This window comes from Buteo buteo, chromosome 3, assembly GCF_964188355.1.
Source record: "Buteo buteo chromosome 3, bButBut1.hap1.1, whole genome shotgun sequence".
Lineage (NCBI taxonomy): Eukaryota > Metazoa > Chordata > Aves > Accipitriformes > Accipitridae > Buteo > Buteo buteo.
In genome coordinates this window covers 78,184,940-78,198,777 of record NC_134173.1, presented here as the reverse complement: position 1 = coordinate 78,198,777, position 13,838 = coordinate 78,184,940, and the positions used below count along the sequence as shown (strand labels likewise).

At 65.1% G+C, this 13,838-nt stretch overlaps 1 protein-coding gene across 1 annotated transcript; it reads right to left on the bottom strand.

The window, feature by feature from the left end:
• Positions 1 to 1,807: 1,807 nt before the first annotated feature.
• LOC142029536 (NFX1-type zinc finger-containing protein 1-like) lies at positions 1,808 to 12,648 on the bottom strand. The gene is made up of 15 exons (XM_075024397.1): positions 11,278 to 12,648; positions 10,974 to 11,130; positions 10,728 to 10,856; positions 9,840 to 9,985; positions 9,598 to 9,729; positions 8,940 to 9,061; positions 8,720 to 8,839; positions 8,414 to 8,568; positions 7,826 to 7,971; positions 7,647 to 7,757; positions 7,468 to 7,563; positions 5,979 to 7,385; positions 3,312 to 3,470; positions 2,782 to 2,952; positions 1,808 to 2,026 (listed from the first exon to the last, which is right to left on the bottom strand). Exons 1-15 carry the CDS (start codon positions 12,646 to 12,648, stop codon positions 1,808 to 1,810), a joined length of 4,641 nt encoding a protein of 1,546 aa, XP_074880498.1.
• Positions 12,649 to 13,838: the final 1,190 nt, after the last annotated feature.

Genomic DNA, 13,838 nt, shown 5'->3' with positions numbered 1-13,838 from the left:
AGCCCACCGGGCTCCACCGGCACCAAGGAGGGGGTTTTTCTCCCAAGAGAGCAACACTGCGGCTCTGCCCACCCGTTCCTGGCACAGAAACCCTGCGGCTGAACAGGGCAGGCTCTGCCATGCCAGAGCTCATGCCGTGGGCTCTGTGCGGTGCAGAGTGCAGTCAGTTCCAGCTGTGGGACCCCCCCTGCCCTCCCGACGTGGCCCCCACAGCGGAGCGCATCCCTGGAGCGCATCCTGGGAAGGACCACGGAGCTGGACAGGCTCAGCACGTCTCTGAGCTGTTGCCTTTACAATTAATGATCTGGCGTGAACCGGGGTGGTCCCATCCCACTGGCACGGCAGATGGGTTTGGGGGTTGGTTTTAGAAACACCTTTCTTTGTGTGTCCCTTTGGAGTGTCATTGCCCTGCCGTCCCCTCCCGAGCAGCAGCAGCAGGATTCCCTGGCCGTTTGGTCTCTGTCTTCGCTTCCAGTTAGCACTTTGTCCGCTAATTTATCGCTTTATCCTCACTTGGATCAGATTTGAGGGGGTTTTGGCTCTTCGCTTCCTGGATATTTTGTAGGTTTTGGCTGAGCCGCTTTCCTTTCAAAGGAGATCTTTAAGCTGGAGTTCACGGTGATGTTCCCGGCTGGCACTGTGTCCAGAAATCCTGGCTCTGGCAAAGCTTGCAGTGCGCGCCGCGCTGCAGCACATTGGGAACGCCGGGATACGAGCAGCTGGCAGTGCCAGCTCGTGCCATCAGTTGTCAGATACCTCGAACCTCAAACGTCACTTTTTTGATATTAACTTCTGGCAAGTTTTCTCCTCCCAACTGCCACGTATTTGCTATGGGACGGAGTGCCCGAGGAGGAACTGAGGCGGCCGTCGCTCTGGGGTGTGAGTTCGTCCCGTGGGTTCGCCCTATGTGGAGAGGAAGACCGATGGCTAAACTCTCATTAAAGCAGGACACTAATGAGCTGTGCTGCAGCCCAGGCAGCGGGAAGACGGACATCAGTCACTGCTGCATTGCTCAGGCTGCCGTTTAGGGAGCGCGGGAGCTTCCTGGCGCAGCGGTGACCTGCCGCATGGTGCAAATTTCACACAAGAGGAAAGGACGCAGCTCCCGGGATTTTTTGGAAGAACTAGGGTGACCTTCAGGTGCCCAGGGGACGTTTGGTGCAGCCTCGTACCACAAACCCCTCACGCCTGACTCCAGCGGTGCAAGCATTGGAGCAGCAGAGCCACGCAGAAGCAGAGCAGAGGTTTGGCTTTGGAAGATTGCAGCTAACGAAGCGCCACCACTCTAATGAGCGCAGGGAGCTCCAGGACACCCCAAAGCCTGGGGACAACCCGGGGCAGGGCCGGTGTGAGCTCCACAAGGCGGCTCCATCCACGACAGCTCTGTGCGAGTGCCGGTTGTGCGTACAGCCTCCGTTCCCAGCAGTGACTCCATCGTTTGCCCCAGGGACAATGTTCCTTCACTGCCAGAGACTCACCTGCATCAGCTCCTTCACTGGCACGCAGACACGGCACGGGCGAACTGGGCTGCCTGGGGCTGGGGGCTCCTCTTCTCCCAGCCCTCAATGGGCCGAATTCTGGTTTAGCAGAGCTCAAGCACGGCTCCAGCCACCTCAAGACCAAGCTCCATGGGAGAGGCAGAGGGACGGATCCGGAGGCAGCGGGTGGGAGCAGCCCAGGCTTTGGTGAGCCCGGCACGAGGGGACTGGCGGCTGGCCGGCACCTTCCAAACCCACCTGAGGGCTCTGTGCCCCGTGGGCTGTTCACAGGCGCGTGCTCCGCTCTCCCTCCAGAGATGCGCAGCGGTTCATGCGCTGACACACCGTGTCTTGCCGTTGGCACGGCGCGGTAGCGGCAGCAGCAGGCGGTGAGCTTTGCACCAGCGCCGGGGTTGCCGGAGCCGCCGCAGGGTGCCCGGAGCCAGGCTGCCCACTGCAGCCTGACGGGCGCTCGCCGGCACGGGCAGGGCGCTGAGACCCCCAGCGCCGATGCGCACACGCTGCCTGTCCTGCCCGGCTGCAGGCAGCTGGGTGGTCCGGAGAAAGACAGACGCCGCGGGATCTCATCCCAAGCACCGGCAGAGCTTGCAGCCGTGCGCGGCTTTGCCAGGGCTTGGAGGAGGCATCTCCCCCTCCATCACTGAAAGTGGCCGCGAAAGGCAGCCAGGGCTGCTCCTGCCACGCTGACTGCCTTGCTTAGGGCTCATCCAGTGCACTTCTGATGCAAAAAAATACCTTATTTAATAAAGCATCCAGTGGCAAAGTCGCTTCTCTCTCTGGCACCTCTTGGCAGCAAGGCTCTGGGTCTGCACACACCAGGGCATCACGCCGCGGCTGCAGAGCCCCATTCTGCTGAATGCTTCGCTCCTGCTGTACGTAGGAGATGATCGAGGTGCTGGAACGCTTTGGAGCTGAGCTCGCTGTCCCCAGGCCTCTCCGGCTGCGGGTTTTTGGTGTCCTGTGAGCCCTGATGTATTTTTAAAGGCTGCCGGAGCTGGCCTGTGGAGCCGCGCTCCCTCCCGGAGCGTTATCCAGGCGTGAGGCTCAGGTAGGAGAAGGTCGGAGCCGTGCTCTGCCGTGCCCACGGTGGCTCCGGGACCTGCCCGTGCTCGGGTGGGTTTCATGGGAGGGGGCGAGAGCGGTCTCTTGTCCTGAAGGAGAATCCCACGGGAAAACCCGGTCCCAGGCATCCAGCCAGGGCTGGTCAGAGGAAGAAACGCATCTCCCTCTACATCGCTGGGAGAAAGGAGATGCTTAATTGCAGCTGTGTAATTGCAATTACCTGTTGTGCGTGCTCCAGGGCGAGCGGGATGGTTTGTGGTCGGTGCATCTGGGTACCGGTGCCGCGGGGGGCTGAGGGGGAAGGCAGCACCCATCTTCGGGGGTGAATGCAAAACCCCCGCGTGGGAGGGACGCTGTCAGCCAAGGGGTCGATGCGGTAGGGATGAACGGCCTTTGAAGCGGGGAGAGTGCAAATTAACGATGTTGGTGTTCATAAATACAGTCAGCTTCATTAAAAGATCTTTGAAGGGGAAAAGGCAAGAACAGTGATTTAATCAGAGGGTCTCCAAGGGTGGAAAAACAAATTCTTCATCAGAGAGAGGACACCGATTCTCGTATAATTTGCTCGTAGCATCTGCTGTGCCACCCAGGGAGCCGAGCACTGCTGCTCATCCAACGGGAAGCATTCCGGCGAAGACGTTCGGCTGCTTTCCTGCTGAAGTATCTGTGCGGCTTCAGAGGATCTTAGATCCTGCAATCACTGTGGGAAAGTGCCAGCTTGTGCCTGCTGGGGGTTGGCCACTTATTCACCTGGGTACCGTGCTGGGGAGCTCCCGACCCCGAGCCGCGGCGGTGGGTGACGTACCGGGAGCCCCCCAGGAACTCCGGGAGCGGGACCTTGGGCTGCAGCAGCCCGGCACAGCGGCACACGCGCCCCCTCTCCTGCCTCCAGTGTGAGCCCAGGGAATGCTAAAGGAGCAAAAGAAGATGAAAAAAATCAAGAATTATTATTATTATTATTATTATTATTATTATTATTATTATTATTACTTAAAAATAAAATTGAGAGGAAAAGCCACCCCCCTGGAGTGTGTGGGATGGTCGATACAACATCTCCCTGCTCCCAGCAGCCAGCATTTTCCATAGGCAAACCGCAAGGCTCTCCCATGCCACCAGCTGGGACCCTCCAGTGCTGAGGGGCCCCCCCAAACCTCTCCACATCTTGTTTGGGTTTCTTGGGCTGCTCGTCACCCCAGCGCAGGCTTGAAGCGGCACAAGCAGTTTGTATTATGACAGTTTTCCCCTTTTAGGTTTGTTTTTCCTTCTGCCTGAAGTTTCTGTGCACAGCACCACAGTATTTTGGGGGGATTGTGTTAAATTTTGAAGTCTTGATTTATTTAGTTTATAGACCCTGGAACTTCTGTTTTAGTCATGCATTGGACAGCTGTGGAATTGAGGTTTCTTTGAGAACTCTCCTATAACTTGTTTTTCCAGCCTGCCAGGAGCCAGGCCGTGCTCTCAGCCCCCTCTTTCTGAAACAGCTTTATTGAGCAAATGCTGCTTATTTTTTCTCCTCTGTGTCATATCTGCTGATACGTCAGCTGGATTTTACACCTTGGAAAGCACTTTAAGTGGTGCTTCAGCCTCTCTTCACGTGCCCTCACTCAGACGTGCTGAGGAGAATTCCCAGACTGCAAAGCTGGGTTTTGTAAAAGACGAGTTTTTAGAAATTATACAATTGCATCTGTGATTCAGGTTTCTAAACTAAAAAAAAAATAAATCAGGATTTTAGTGTGATGCATCCAGGACTACTTCCCCTATGCAGAATTTTCTCACCTAAACCCCAGTGACCAGAATGCCTGCTCGGAGAGCTCAGTGCGGAGGAAGAACCGACCTCCTTGACTGGTATTATCCACTTACCTTCCAAAATTGTACTTATACTCACAGCCTTAATGCAGTATAAATCTGTTCTCAAGCAGCCAATGTCATTATCTGGGATTTACTCGACTGCCCAGCCCTTTGCAGGGAGCCGCAGCGGTGGGACGCAGCTGCCAGCTGTCACAGCAGGGACGATGCTGGTGCATCTCCTTTCGGGAGCATCGCCTGGGACCGGAGCACTAAAATGACCTCAGCTTCAGTGTTTGCCTTTGGAAAGGGCTGGTGTTGGGCTCTTTGTTTGCTGCGTCTCGCTTTGTCACCCAGCAAAGAGCACTGTCCCTTTTGCCTTTGGCTGCCTGTGCAAGAAACTGCTGCCAGGTTGAGCATTTAGAACCGGGGTTTTTGCTGTTTCTCCCCACAAGCTGCAGGAAGGGGGTTTGGCTGCGGTGCCTGGAATTCGCCTTGACCATCTGGATGCACAAACTCCATCCAAATCCCCTGGCCAAGCCCGGGCACCTTCTGTTCCTGCTTCTTCCGTGCTCCCAGAGAAAAGCATTGCTGACCAGCAGCCGGGATCCCCTCTGGGTGCGTTGCCTGTGCCAGGAACCCCCGTAACCCATTCACCCACCCCAAGAGGATGAGGTTTTTTCTCCCAGCGTGGGAGCCACCCATCCCTGCAGAGAGAGTCTTCTCTTCCCTGGGGACGGCATCAACGGGGACCCTCGGGCTGCAGATGCGCTCAACGGGAGCGTGGGATCCTTGGGACCCCCCGCTCCCCGGGGGGGACGGGCTCACCGGGGACAGCCAAAGGCGACCACGGGGCTGCCGGGCTGCCTGGCGAACAACGGATGCTGAGATGCAAAGATTGACGGGCAGCACAAACGAGGGTGGCTTTGGTCAGGCTTTAGTTACTCAGCGAAGCAAAGCAGCAATGCAGGCGTTAAAGGGGGGTGCGGAGGGGAGCGGGGTCCCCGGTTCTGCTGCTGCAGCCTGGAGACCTGCAACCAGCTGAACCCCCGCAAGGCTGAACCTGTCTGGGGCAGGGGTGGAGGTTTTGTCCCTCATATGGTGTCACCCGTGCCGGTACCGTGGTGGCACCTCTGCTCCACTGAAGGGAATAGAGCCCATGCCCAAGGCCGGTGGCAGTGGCTGTCGAAGGCACTGGGGGGTGCAGGAGGCTTTTGAGTGTCACCATGGCTCCAGACAGGATCGAGCTGGGAATAGCTGCGGGTCCAGCTGGGATCACGTTGGGAAATGCCGAGGTGCCTGTCAGGATTGAGCTAGGACTTCCCGTGGGCGCAGCTGGGATCAAGTTGGAGATTGCCGTGGGCTGGCATCGAGTTTGGCATCGCCGTGGGACCAGGCAGGAACGAGTTGGGAATAGCCAATAGTCTGGGATCAGTCGGGACTTGCAGAGATGCCGCCCAGGATGGAGCAGGGGAGGCACTGGGGAGGGCACGGCTCCCAGCACAGCCGGGGAGCAGGACTGCGGGCAGCACCATGCCAGCAGCACCGCAGCCCCCAGCTCCTGCCCAGAGAGACCCCCCGAGCTGTGCCGCTGGCAGGGGACCATGGAGCAGCAGCCGGCACGGATCTGGCCCTGCACCAGCAGTGGGACCGGCTGCAGGGATGCCCTCGCTCCGGGCTCTGCCGGCTGCTCTCCTGGCAGGCAGCAGCCAGCTCTTGCTGGGTGCAGGCAGGCTGGTCGTGTGGCAGGACCCCCTCCACCGCCTTCCCGCAGTCGTGCCCGCCGCAGTCGTCCCCGCTGCAGTCATCCCCACCATGGTTATCCCCGCTGCAGTCATCCCCGCTGCAGTCATCCCTACTGCAGTCATCCCCACCACAGTCATCCCCGCCACGGTTGTCCCCACCGCAGTTGTCCCCACTGCAGTCGTCCCTACTGCAGTCATCCCCACCATGGTCATCCCCACCGCAGTCATCCCCACCGCAGTCATCCCTACTGCTGTCATCCCCACCGCAGTCGTCCCCACCGCAGTCGTCCCCACCGCAGTCATCCCCGCCACGGTTGTCCCCACCGCAGTCGTCCCCACCGCAGTCGTCCCCACCGCAGTCATCCCCACCACGGTCGTCCCCACCGCAGTTGTCCCCACCGCAGTCGTCCCCACCGCAGTCGTCACCGCAGCGCCGTGGGCAGGGGTGGCCGCAGGCGAGCGGCCGCGGGCAGGGCTCCTGGCAGCGCCAGTGCTCGGCCGGCACGTGGCACGGCAGGCGCTGCCGGTGGCCGCAGCGGGGCAGGACCTTCTCCACCTTCTTGAGGCAAGGGCCGCACTCTTCCCAGCAGAGCTTGGGGCAGGGGTGGCCGCGCTCGCAGGGCGGCCGGGCGCAGGGCAGGCAGCAGCGCACCCGCCGGTGCTCGCGGTCGCGCGGGTGGCAGTGGCGCGGGCAGGGGTGGCCGCAGGGCAGCGGCAGCCGGCACCGGCGCATGCAGCCGCCCTCGGGGCTTTGCCTGAAGTCGCAGGCGTCCCGCACCGTCACCGTCACCTCGGGGTGGTTTTGGCAGGTCAGCGCCAGCCCGTCGCCCACCAGCCCCTTGCTCTTCAGGGCGGCCAGGATCTCGGCCCAGAGCCGGCCGCCGGCGCCCCGCGCGATGCCTTCCAGGTCGCCGATGCAGTAGAAGCCCTTTCTGGCGCGGGAGAAAGCCACGCAGACACGGTGCCGGTCCCCGAGGAAGCCGATCCGCCCCTCCGGGTTGCTGCGCACCAGCGAGAGCAGGACGATGTCGCTCTCCTCCCCTTGGAAGTCATCCACGGTGCAGACGGCAACCTTGGCCATGTCCCTCCTGGCCAGCAGCTGCCGGATGGTGGCCACCTGGCCGCTGTAGGGTGTCAGGACGGTGAGCTGCCCCTTGGCGTAGCCCTGCTCCAGCAGGTACTTGCAGAGGTGCACCAGGAAAGTGGCCTCCGAGCGGTTGCTGTAGCTGCCGGTGTGGCCGCTGTGGTCCTCGGCCCCCGCGTGCTGGATGAAGAAGACGCTGCTCTCGACGCCCTGCCCGGGGAGGGGGACACACGTGGGCGTCAGGGCACCGGCCCCGTCCTCGCACCTGCCCCGCGGTGGTCTATCCCCCCACCTTGATCTTCTCGTAGTCGCCGACGGCCGGGTGGTCCCTCAGCGCCTCGTAGAAAAAGGGGACGAGCAGCTGGGAGATCTCCGGGCGCATGCGGTGCTGCCGGGGACACGGCGGAGGCTCGAGCCGTGGCGGCAGCCCCCCAGGCGCAGGGTGGGTGGCGGGGGGGGGGTCTGACTCACCTGGCACAGCAGCTGCACGTGGGGGATCTCGTTGTTGATCATCCGCTCGAAGAGGGAGATGCCGAGGTGGTATTTCTTCTCCAAGGTGTAATCAGCCGGTTTGGGTCTCAGCTGCAAAGGGGGTTTCGCTCGCCACGGTGTGCTGACGGGCACCGGCGCGTGGGGCCGGGGCACCCTACCTGCTGGTGGTCTCCAATGAGGATGAGGTGCTTGCAGGAGGCGGTGAGGCAGGTCAGGACGTGCGCTTCCAGGATCTCTGCAGCCTCTTCCACGATCACCGTCTGGGGCTGGACGCTCTGCAGCAGCTTGCGGTACTTGGCAGCCCCTGGAACCGGGGATGAGCCCGGTGAAGGAGCTGGCACCCCGGCAGGGTCCACCCAGCGCCCCGTGGGACATCCTCTGGTTCCTCCACCCCAGGCGCCTCACCCGCCTCCCACGGCCCCTTTTGGGGGCAGGCACCGGCTCCAGCACCACCAGCACTGGCACTGGAGATGGCACCGCCACCACCACCACCAGCACTGGCACTGGAGATGGCACCGCCACCACCACCACCAGCACTGGCACTGGAGATGGCACCACCACCACCACCACCAGCACTGGCACTGGAGATGGCACCAACATCAGCATTGGTACTGGCACTGGCTCCAGCGTTGGCACCAACACTGGCACTGGAAGCTGCATCAGCACCGGCACCAGAAATTGCACTTTCGCTAAGACTGGCACCACTACCAGCACCAGCCCCAGCCCCGCCGCGGTGTCTGTCTCACCCGTGGTCGTCATCCCGATGACGCGGCTCTGCCTGAGGATCTGCAGGTCCTCCCGGAGCTGGTGCTGGGCCAACTGGGCTGCGCTCTGCTCATATTCCTCCAGCCGCCTCGCCAGTGCCTCCTCCAACGCCGCGCCGTAGGCACCCAGCCACCGCCTGCCACCGGCACGGGACGGGGTCACCGTGGGGGGCAGTCCCAGGCCACCAGCGTGTGGGGACAGGGACCCCGCACTGGTGCCGGGGTTGCCGTGTTGCCGGCCTCTCCTCCCCGGGGATCCACCGTGGGGGGGGAACGGGGCGGTGAGACCTGTAGAGCCGCCACCGGTCGCCGAGCCGGAGCTGCCAGAGGCTCCTCAGGTGCCCGACCTCCCTGTCGGTCATGGCATCGCTGTCCTGCAGCCGGCGGGCCAGCTGGGCGTCCAGCGGGCTGGGGACGGACAGACGGACGCGGCCGTCAGTGCCCCCACTACCAGCGAGCCCCAGCGTGTCCCTGGGGTCCCGGCCGGCGGGAGGGTGCAGGGCCGTACCCCTCCTCTTCGGGGATGATGTAGGCGAACTTCTCCCGGGCTCGTCTCCTCTCGGCCTCCGCGGGGTCGAACTCCTCTTCCTCGTCCAGGCACCGCTCGTCCCTGCGCGGCTCCCAGCTCTCCTCCACCCCAGGGCCCCCTCGGCCCCCCCCGGCGCCTTGCTCCGTGCCTGGGGGCAGAGCCGTGGAAGCTCTGGGTGATGGCCCCGTGGGACGTGTGGGACCGTGCCCCGTGGCATCCCACTGGGCATCGCTGGGACGGGGACAGCCCGCATCCCTGGGGGCTTGGGCATGGGGACAGCCCTCCTCCTCCGCCGTCCCCAGGGCAGCCCCGTGTCTGCCCCCTGCCTCTGCCTGGGGTCCCCCCGGGGGCTCCCACTCCTGCTGGGTCACTCCTGCTGCGCCCAATGCCAGTCGGGCTGGGGGCTTCCCAAGTTCCCCCCCCGCCATGAGCCTGGCTGGGGCCAAAAGCGGCAGCGAGGGTCACCTGCCACGTGGTCCTGGCCTCGCCGCGGGCTCCCGTCCTCCGGCGGCACCGTGGGCTGCACCTGCAGCCACTGCAGCATGTCCAGATCCACAGCACCCTGGGGGGGGGACGGGGAAGGTTGAGCTCAGCCCCAGCCCCCCGGCAGGGCTGCGACGGCTGCCTACACCCCCACCGTGAAGAGCGGGTCATCATTCACGATCTCTGTCTCCAGCTCGCTGGCGGTGAGGATGCCGCGGTGGAGCAGCCCCCGCACCTCCATGCGGAAGGCGATGCTCCTCTCTTGCTCCTGCAAGGCGCTCCGCATCTGGGGGGGGAGACAAGAGCCGCTGCGGTGAGGCGAGAGCAGGACATGCCGAGCCCCTGCGGCCGGCGAGCTGCCGGGTGGGAGTGGGGGAGAGGGGCCCGTCCCCATACCTGCGCGTACTGCCGCCGGCTGCTGGCCCCCCATGGCCCGCAGAACGCTCTTTGCCGGAGCAGCTGCAGGGAGCAGCCCATCACCTTCTTGCTTCGGCATTTTCCCCCGATGCGCACCACTTTGGAGGGCTGGAACTGGAGGATGCCTGGGGGAGGAGAGGGGCAGGCTGGCAGCCTGCAGGCCAACCCCATGGCCATGCCCAACTTGCCCACTGAACCCATGGCCATGCCCAACCTCCATACCAACCCCACAGCCATTCCCAACCTTCACACTAACCTTATGGCCATACCCAACCTCCACACCAACCCTATGGTCATACCTAACTTGCGCACTGACCCCATGGCCATACCCAACCTCCACACCAACCCTATGGCCATGCCCAACCTCCACACCAACCCCATGGCCATGTCCAACCTCCACACCGACCCCACAGCCATTCTCAACCTCCACAGCAACCCCATGGACATGCCCAACCTCCACACCAACTCCATGGCCATACCCAACCTGCTCACTGACCCCATGGCCATTCCCAACCTCCACACCAACCTATGGCCATGCCCAACATCCACACCAACCTTATGGCCATACCCAACTTGCCCACCAGCCCCATGGCCATGTCCAGCTCCACAGTGACCCCATGGCCATGCCCAACTTGCCCCCCGACCACCCTGCCAGCCCATGCCAGCCCATGCGCTGCTGCGTGCTGGTGCAGCGGCAGTGCTGCCCCGCGGGGAGTGTGACCCCAGCCGGCTGGAGTGGGGATGTGGCGGGCAACAGCAACGACACCCGTGACCATCAGGCTGCCGGTGGGACGGGCACGCTGCTGGCTCAGCCCACGCCAGGCACGAGGGGTCTGCGGGGAAGGGGACCGGGGCTGGGACCAGCACCTTCCATGAACTGGTCGAGGGCATGGTTGGTGTAGCACACCACCAAAAGGGGTGGCTGCTCCCGCCACGGTTCGCCCCCCTGGTTTCGCAGCAGCAGCTCCGTGATCTTGAGTCCGATGAAGGTTTTGCCTGGGGAGGAAAGCGCCGGTGTGCGCTGGGGGCAGGGAAAGCCCCATTCTGCCCCCACAGACCCCCGGCTGGGACGGTGCTGGGGGGCACCGCTGGGGTGCCGGCGCTGGCACCTACCCGTGCCGGGGGGGCCCTGGATAAGCACAAACTCCCTGCTCAGCGCCAGCCGGATGGCTGCGAGCTGAGACTCATCCAAGTGGGGGAAAGTCTCCGGGGACCAGACCTCCGGGTCCTCCAGGCTCACGGCAGAGAGGTCCACCGCCGGCTTCTCGCCCTGAAACGAAGCGTGGGGATGGGGTGCCCGTGGTGGTGCACCCCAGCTGGACTCTGCCAGCTGCGGCCGCGGTTGAGGGCAGCCGGCGTCTCCCCGGGGGGGTCCTGCGAGCCCTGCGCTGCCAGCGGGGTCCCTGCCGCGACTCACCTTCTCCTTGCCGTCCGGCAGCAGCGGCGCGAGGTTGAAGAGCCTGTCGGCGCCGAGGTGCGCGGGGCGGCGGACGGAGGGCTTGCAGTGCACCAGGTAGCGGCCGAAGGGCACGGCGGCGGGGCTCAGCTCCTGCAGCCCCTCCAGCACGTGCCGGTACGCCTCGAAGAAGGCCGGGGACTCCACCATGGTGAAGCTGGTTCTTCCCAGGTGGGTGAGGAGCTGCCGGTGGCCGTAGGTCTGGATGTGCAGCCAGACGCGGTCCCGGTGGGCCGCCCTCTGCTTCGGCACCCCGGCCACCACCCCGAAGAGCACGTGGCTGCAGTCCTCGGAGAGGAGGCAGGTGAGGGAACCGCTCTTCAGGCACTCGGCGGCGGCCGGGCCGGTGCGGGGCAAGAAACGGGCCAGGTAGACGGGGCCGGCCAGCGTGGCGGCCACGGCGAGGAGCTGCACCCCCCGGTAGAGGCTGAGCGCCGCCCCGTCGCCGTCGGGGCCGCCGAGGGAGAACGCCGCCGCGATGCCGTCCCGCAGCGGCTTGAGGAAATCCTCCCGCAACAGTCGGAAGTGCAGGTCCAGGTAGGCTGCGGCACTCTCGTGCGCCCCGCGGCACGGGTTGGGGCGCAGCCGGCCCTCCGCCTCCCCAAAAAGCTCCTCGGGCGCGGGGATCACCGGCACCTCGCGGAAGTCGTCCCGCCAGGCGCCGGCGGGGCGGTGGCGGTGGGGGAAAGCCGCGTCCACCCGACGCCTGGCGTCGTGTAGGCGCTGCTGGATGAGCCAGGAGAACTGGAAGCCGCGGCCCTGGAGCCGCCGCACGGTGCAGAAGAGGAGGTCGACGGGGTAGCAGAGCAGCGTCGGCACGTGGCCGGGGCAGGCGGTCAGCAGGCGGTGGAGAGCGACCACCGTGTCCCCCACCACCTCCTGGGAGATCCGTCCCTCCCGGCACTGGAAGGCGTCCAGCTCCGTGATGAACCTCAGCAGGTCCCCCAGGATGAAATCCCGGGTCAGCAGCAGGTCCAGGAGGGGTGTGGGGGGCTGCCGCGCTCCCCCCTGCTCCAGGGCTGCCCCGAGGGTCCGCAGCAGTGTGTACACCTGGGCCGGGCTCAGGTCCCGGCGGGCCAGCAGCCGGTCCAGCTCCAGCGTGTGGTCGCGCAGGAAAGGCAGGAGCTGCCGGGGGTTGCTGTCGCAGAGCTGCTCCAGGTTGCCCAGGAGGTCGGGGGGCTCGTCGCTGCGCCCCGGCTCGGAAGCCGGCCAGCCGTTGTACGGGGCATCCCAGTCCCCATCAGGGCTCACCGACCGCCGTCGCTTTGGGCTCCAGGGCTGGGCGCGGGGTGGGGAGAGGTCCCGGCGGGACGAGGGGACGCGGCGTCGCATCGGCCCACGCAGGGATGGGGACGCGTGGCCCCTGGGCTGCGGCTGACGGGAGTTGGGGTGGGAGTGGGGTGTGTGGGGATGGGGGCTGCTCCCCTTCCCAGCCGTCCCCGGTCCCACTCACCTGCCTCAGGGTGTCCCTTGGGGTCACGCGTGGGGTATGGCTACCCCACGGCAGGGGTCCTGGGCTGCCGCGAGCACCGGGGATGGCCTGGATAGGGCTGGGATGGGCACTGGGAGAAGCTCTGGGAAAGGTACCAGGGATGCTCCGGGGGAGCTCTGGGAATGCTCTGGAGGGGCTCCGGGAGGGCTCCGGGGATGCTCCAGGGATGTTCTACGGGACGGTCCGGGGATGCTCCAGGAGGGCTCCGGGGAGGGGTCCGGGAGGGTTCCGAGGATGCCCCGGGAAGGCTCCGGGGATGCTCCTGGAGGACTCCGGGCGAGCAGAAGAGGGCGGTTCCCGCACTGCTCGCCCGAAGACTTTTCGAGCGGAGAAACAGAAACTGAGCCCGGAGGCGCCGCCCCCGCGCCCGCACCGGAGCCGCACCGGGGTCAGCACCGGGCCCGCAGGGGATCCCTGCTCCCCACGGGGGGCTTGGCCACGCCGAGGTCTGCTGGGGGGCCACGCTGGCAGGGGACAAGCGAGCCGGGAGGTTCTGGGACCCCATCGGGCGGCTCCCCGGCGGAGGGGTGGGGGGACCCGGGGTCTCCTCCCACCGTCGTCCCGCCGGGGAAGGACCGGGTGGCCACGGGAGGATCGCGGCGACCGCGGGACCGTGGGGCTGACGGCGGTCAGGCGTGGGCTTCCCGGTGAAGGGCCACGGGGAAACGGCAGCGCCACGCCGTGACTCCCCCCAACCGGGGGAGGAGGGGGGGGGTGAGCCATGACCCCCCCCCCGGACACGCGTGGGGTTCCCAAGCCCCGCCCCACCGCCCTCCCACTGGCACCCGAGCCACGCCCCACTCGCACTAGGACCCCTCGGCGCCGCAGGGCCAGGGGGCGTGGCCCAGGCGAGGGCGGGGCCCTGTAAGCACGCCGGGCGGCCCTCGCTTCCCAGAAGGCCTTTCTCCACCGGGCCCTCCCCCTTTGGCGGCTGCTCTGCCGCAGATTGGGGCAGCCGCGGGGCGGCCCCCGCCCGCGCGGCGCTCATTGGCTGCCGCGCCCGCCTATCGCCGCCAGGGGGCTTCGCCGT